Source organism: Hibiscus syriacus, unplaced genomic scaffold (genome assembly GCF_006381635.1).
Source record: "Hibiscus syriacus cultivar Baekdansim isolate YM2019G1 unplaced genomic scaffold, ASM638163v2 tig00116965_pilon, whole genome shotgun sequence".
Lineage (NCBI taxonomy): Eukaryota > Viridiplantae > Streptophyta > Magnoliopsida > Malvales > Malvaceae > Hibiscus > Hibiscus syriacus.
Genome location: NW_024063490.1, coordinates 2,038,807 through 2,045,752, shown reverse-complemented (window position 1 = coordinate 2,045,752; position 6,946 = coordinate 2,038,807). Strand labels below are relative to the sequence as shown.

The following is a 6,946-nucleotide window of genomic DNA, read 5'->3' as shown; positions in this document are numbered from 1 at the left end:
ATTTCGTGCCCGGGCGAAAACCGGTTACGACAGTTAGTATCTAATTTATTAATTGTAAAAATTTATAATTAGACTATTCTATTTTATTTTATAATATTGAAATCCAAATTGTTTGTTAATGATATTTTATCTTTTATTATATAATAGTGGAATGAATAGATTGACAGTATAACACATTTGTATTTCATAAATTTATAGTTTGGTATGTTATATTTTAATTTTTGTATTTTAATCACATTTGTTTAAATTTTCTTATTTGTTTTAAATGTTCAGGTGTCATTTATGTTATTTTTCATATTATTTTAGCTTAAACGGAATATGATTAATTGCATATAAGACCATGTAGTTTACGCGTATTTTGTATTTAAGTCATTGGTTTAATTCCAATTTTGTAAGTTTAATTTTATATTTATGTGAATTTAATCATCATTTTAAAGTTAGTATATTTAGCTTAAATTAATCCTCACATTTAGGTTTCTCTTAATTTAGCCAATGTTTAGGATTGTTTTCTTTAATTAGTTGTGTATATTTATTTTGCATGTTGATATGTTTATGTATAAGTATGCGAATGATTTATTTAGGAGTCACATAACATCATTTTGCATAATTTATACGTTACCTTCATGTGCTTAACTTAACCCCTATCACATAATCGAATTAAGGGTTTATGGTTTAATGTTTAAGGTTTAAGGTTTAGGTTTTATGATATATGGTTTAGGGTTTAGGATTCATTGCAAAGACATTAATTAATTTACTTGTTATCGATTTATGAGGTAAGTACAATATAATATCTTGATAATAAATGCTTAAACCTTGATATTTATGATATTTGAACCCAAAACTTCAAAATATACAAAGTAATAATTGGACTTGGGCTGGTTAATTAAAAAAATTAAAAATTAAGGGTATTTATATTATAGAATTTTTAATATATTTTTAAAATTTTATAATTATCAATAGTATATTTTTAATAATGTAATTTTAAAAAATCTAAAATTATAATATAATATTTTTTCGAGCTACTCACGAGCTTTTCAAGTCGAATATCTAGTAGTTCGTTTCGGCTCGTTAAAAATTCGAGTCGAGCTCGAGCTCGAGTCAAATTCATTCGATCCGAGTATTTATCATTCCTTAATCGAATCGATCTCAAATAACTTGCGATCTGTCTCGTCTCATCTACTGCCTAATAACCCAAGTTCAAAGCGGCAAGTAGAGAAATCGCGTGAGGCTCTTAACTAATAACGCGAAGTGCGATACTTCCCATGAGTACGACCATGACCGTGTCCGTCAAAGTCAAATCACATCCCACAAGCTCCGAAATTTCCACCCATCCACCCAATAACAGGCGAGTCCACCAATGCGTGCTTCTTCTTTCTTCTTCTTCATCTCTTTAATGAAAATATATGGAGTAAAGTACACAGATGGTCCTCCAAATATGAGGTGATAATATTTTCAATCTCATAATTATTAAAAGTTACTAAACTATAAGACATTGTTTGTTGAATCTCCTGACAATTAAAATTTATAAAATTATCACTCGACTATTTATATATTCTAAATTCTTCAGATTTTTCAGTTAAAATTGTTGGATGTTTGAATTGAACGTTAATATGCTAACTGAGATATAATAAAATTTGATCTCATAACCGTTTGCGTTGTAGATACACTAATATATCATGTTGTCGATAACTCATGTCATGATAGTCAATTTTTTAACAAAAAGGATGAGTTTGGAATAGATGAATAATCGAGTGATCATTTTATAACTTTTAATAGTAGGAAGACTAAACAAAATAACATCATATAGCCAAGGGATCATCATATAATTTTTTTATAGTTTTTGAACTTAACAAAATAATATGCTGTAGTCAAGGAACCATTTGTGTATTTTACCCAAAAACATTTCTAAATTGAACCCATAATTTAAGACGAGGTAAAAGGTGGAGAAAGGAGACTTTGGAATATGAGTAGAAATTAATTGCTGATAAAAGAAGGTCGTAGTGGCTGGCTGAACACGACGGCTATAAAAGCCTTATATATCCTCAAATGTTAATGTGGGACAACATATTGCAGTAGCATCTGGTGCCATTGCCAATCCTATTTAGCCTTTGCCGTTTCCATCAACAATTAATAAGAAACCCCAAGGCCAAGGTAGAAGATTCATAGATCCACAAAAACAGGCCATAAATGGAAGCAGAACGCAGCCTGAGTAGAAGGGCCTCCTCCTCATCGTCATTTCGCCTCCGCTGCCCCAGCCTCAACTCCGTCCGTCTGCGACGCGTCTTCGACATCTTCGACAGGAATCACGACGGCATCATCACTGTCCAAGAGATCCATCAGGCCCTCACTCGTCTAGGCCTCGAAACGGATCTATGCGACCTCGACTCCACCATCAACTCTTTCATAAAACCAGGCAACACCGGCCTCACGTACAACGGATTTGTTGCTTTGCATCAGTCGTTGGACCAAACTTTGTTCGGTTTGGACTTGGAGGAAAAGGCGGAGGAGGAAGAAGTGTCGCAAGATGAGTCGGATTTGACGGAGGCGTTCAAGGTGTTCGACGAGGACGGTGACGGGTTTATTTCGGCGCAGGAGCTGCAGGCGGTGTTGGGGAAACTGGGATTGCCCGAAGGAAAAGAGATTGGCAGAGTTGAGAAGATGATCTGTTCCGTCGATCGAAACCATGACGGGCGTGTCGATTTCTTCGAGTTCAAGCACATGATGCAGAGCGTTGTCGTTCGTAGTTCTTGATCATCCTCCATTTAATTACCAATTTTCTTTCTCTTGCAATCTAAATATGTATGTTTTCGACTTTTGCTAATTTATGTTTTCCTTTTTCGATTGCGTAATTGTTTTACCGATTTAATCCTGATCGCCGTCGTTTGAGGACCACGTTAGGGATACAATACATTCTTGTATCTTCACCCCCCACCATTGACCATTCTCGTATTTCTCACCGTTATGTTTGCAAGATGAGAAGATATCAAATATTAACTTAAGGTTAAACTATTGAAATGGTAGCTTTTATTTTATAATTGTTCACTTCGATCATTGAATTTTAAAAAATGTAATATTTTGATCTCTTCTGTTATCTATTATCGATTTAATAATTTTTTGGTTAGTGGAATATTAAATGTCAATTGACTGACGATGTGGTATGTAAACAAAAGGGGTAATTATATTTTAACTCTTGAATTTTAAATAAAATACTAAATTAATCCAAAAATTTTAGATGAAATATTAATTTAACCTTTGCAATTTATACAAGTTATCAAAAGATGTAATTATATTCTTCCACCGACCGTTGTGAGTCATTATCGACAATCAGTCATTCCTTTAAAATTTAAATCATCTTCAACTCAAAATGACGTCATTGGCTTGAAGGTTGTTTTAACTTACAGTGTGGAAGTTGGGTTAGTTGGTTGTAATTTGATTTCCTGTGAATAAATTCGGCAACGGTCCATTAAGGGAAAATAAGATTGGGTTTGAAAAAATACTTGTTGATGGGATATTGTTAACTCAAATTGGGCTCTTCTAGAACTCAAGCCTGTCGCATTCTTGAATCGCAATTATTGTGGTTAGACGATTCAACAAGAATCGAATTTTTGAGTTGGTTCAGAGTTGTTAATAAAGGAGGAGTTAGCTAAAGGAGTTGGTTCCTGTAAGCTCTAACCAATTTACTATCGAGGAGGGAAAATTAATTTCGATGAATGATCGAAATTGAAGCTTAGCAAAACCTAAGAAATTACATATTTGAATTCTTTCATTATTTATTCTATCATTAGTTTTTTTATTATTCATCATTACTTTATTACTCGCATTTTCTTTAAACCCTTTATTTGTTTTTAAAGTTTTTTTTGGTACATATTTTTTTTAAAGTTGAGTCAATGATTTAAACAAAAAAAATGACATTATTGAATTTCTTAATAAATATTAGATTTTTTTTTACGAATTCTAGACCTTGTCAAGTTCAAATTCAATAAAATTTTCTCAGCTACTCTAATTTGGTGAACGGGCCTATTCAAAAGTCTTAAAGATGAAGCCTACACAATATTAAAGTTCGACTTGGCCTAAATACCGGGTGCCTATTTCTAACGGACATATATACATATACTTGTGATAACCACATATAATAAATAACAAAATATATCATATTAATAAAAAAGCATATAATAAATAATAAAATATGTAATATTAATAAAAAACATGACATATGTAGTTCGTAAAAATTATAATAAAATAGTATTGATTAAATTGTGACTTAAAATAGCTACATAAAATAAAATTTTAAAATATACATATTTATAATAATATAGAGTTAATCAAATATTTATTTAAATAACTGCATATAATAAAAACTTTAATGCATATACATCCTTAGAGTTTTATGTTAGCTAAAAAAACTTCAAAGTAAAAAACATGTAGTGACACATTTTTGTATGTCTTTTTCTTTCCCTTTAATTTTTGTTTACCCAACGAAGATATCAATTTTAGTGTTTATTATCAACTGCCAATGATTATTAGTTTCCTTTTTTTATATTATGTTCTTTGTTTTTTCCCTTGATTTTTGTACAATTTTGAATAAGAATCTCTGTCCCTTTGACACGTTTTTCTCTACTCTTGTAGCATACTTTTTCTATGTTCTTGTGGCATAATATTTTCTTTACTCTTGTGGCACAATTCTTATGCTTTTTGGTAGTTTTTTTGTTGCATATTTTTGCGGTTTTTTGTTGTATTTTGGTGATTGCACAAAAATCCTCACGATATTTATTCTCTGATTGGTTTGTTGGTGATCACTTATAGTAGGTTTCCAAATTTGGTTAAAGTTTGATTGTCAATATAATTAGAATTGTATAGATAAGCAACCTATGAGATAGTTTGGTTCGCTCACCATTTTTTATCACTTCGTAAAATGTCTCGTTCCATTGAGACACAAAACTTTAATGAAAGTTACTGAGTTATTTTATTGTTGGTATAATTCTCAAGAGAATGTTTTATTTTTCGTATCTTTAGGTTTAATATTTTTACTTTGTATGATTTTTTTTATGATTATTGTCCTATTTTTCTTTCTATTCTTGAATATGTTAAAATTTTAGTTCATTATATTATTTTATTAATGAAATATAGTTCTCATTGTTAAAAGATTTTAAAAAACTTTAAAATCACAATTAAATTATATGAGTTATTTTGAAGTTTTTAATATTTTCATGTTTCATCCTTCAACACGTAGGCTCCCTCTTTTCTGATAATTTATGGGAAGTTTAGATTGTTGTTCCTAAAAATTTCTGAAATTTTCTCCTTTCTTGGGAAGTTTTTAATATTTTCATGTTTCATCCTTCAACAGTGTGATGAGAATCAATTGTTCGACATTACGCTCATGAGGATCGGATTTTGGTGTAAAAGTAAGTGCCCAGCTCCTTCTCTTGCTTTGGTTTTCTTGTCAATCAGTCCTGATTATTCATCCACACAAATCATAGATGTTGTTAGTGTCGTACCTACTTAGCATTCTGAAGGTTTATAGTTTTTATTATTGTGGTGACATTGCCTTGCTCTAATTTCCTGTTTGGAGGCTTCCTTTTGCTTATTGAGAAGGTATTTGAGTCGATAATATTAGCCGAGGTTTGGCCATGGTTGCGAGCAGGTTTCCGTGGGAGGCAGATGGATATCCTTGGAGGATCCCTATTGAATTGAGTAGAGATGTGTCTCTATTGCTTTTGAGTCGAAGCAAGGCAAGACAATTGTTTTAACCGTCCATGAACCTGATTTCCGAATTCTCGATCTGTTCGACCAAACTATGCTGTTATTAAATGAAGTCGTTCTTCATCAAGGACCCCTACATTTCCTCGAGCAACATCTCTGATCTACAAGTCATTCTATTCCTTGCCATGTTAAATGTTTTGGAATTTGCCATCAATGTGACAGAAGCCTGTCGTAGACACCGAATAGAGTGAAGAGTAAGACATTAAAAGAAATCTTCAGCTCAGTAATGTTGAGGAGGAAAATAATGCTTGTTATGCCAACCCTCGATTTAAGGAGATTCTGATATTGGGCCAGAGATTTTCTAGTAACATCTATGGAGGAAAGCAACTTTTTGTAGCAAGAACAGTAAAAGCAGTACTTGCTGGGATTGTGCTCGGCATTATATTTAACAATGAGAAAATAACGTATACGGATCCATCATAAGGTGAAGCTAATGAAAAGTGTAAATTTCGAGCCAGTCCAGATACACAAATTTTCGGCAATGTCGTGCCGCGTTTTCTTAGTCTACTGCGACCAGAATTGCCAAGATTTACCAGTTTTTTTTAATTAGGGATGGATATAAACCTGACGGGTTTCGACCCGACCTGATCTGATTTGGTCGGTTTTTTTAAAATTTGGGTCTAGGTCGGGTTCGGATTTAGGGTAAAAATATACTCTACCTGACCCGATCCTAAAATATATATAATTTTACCTTATTTATTTAGATATAATTACAATAATATCCCTCTATATATTATATTTTTCAATTAAGTAACTGTTTTTATTGAATAAAAATAATATTTTTTATTATTTCGGGTATGGTCGGTCGGTTTATTTTAAATTATATATCGGGTCGTGTGAAATCTTGTTTCATGTGGGTCGGGTCGGGTCTCGTGTGGAAGAGTTATTGTTCTCGGGTCGGGTGGACCAAAAATCCACCCAACCCGACCCATGCCCATCCCTATTCACAATTCATGTTTTCTAGGATCTAGTGCTTTGACGTGTTAGTGGAGAAGAAAAGGAAAAAAAACCTCCTAAAAATAATCCTTAAATTTATATTTAATTTTGATATGCATTCATGAAGAATCTAATTTGGAAAATAAAAATTTTGTGTGTAAATGATATGAACTATTATAATTAGTTGAAACCATTGATGACATAATAAAAAGAAGGGTAAAGTATAGTAATGGTCACTGAACATTTCTGA

At 31.9% G+C, this 6,946-nt stretch overlaps 1 protein-coding gene across 1 annotated transcript; it reads left to right on the top strand.

The window, feature by feature from the left end:
• Positions 1-2,058: 2,058 nt before the first annotated feature.
• On the top strand, positions 2,059-2,811 carry LOC120191174 (calcium-binding protein CML42-like). Its single transcript, XM_039194147.1, has one exon. It carries the CDS (start codon positions 2,188-2,190, stop codon positions 2,749-2,751), a length of 564 nt encoding a protein of 187 aa, XP_039050078.1. The 5' UTR covers positions 2,059-2,187; the 3' UTR covers positions 2,752-2,811.
• Positions 2,812-6,946: the final 4,135 nt, after the last annotated feature.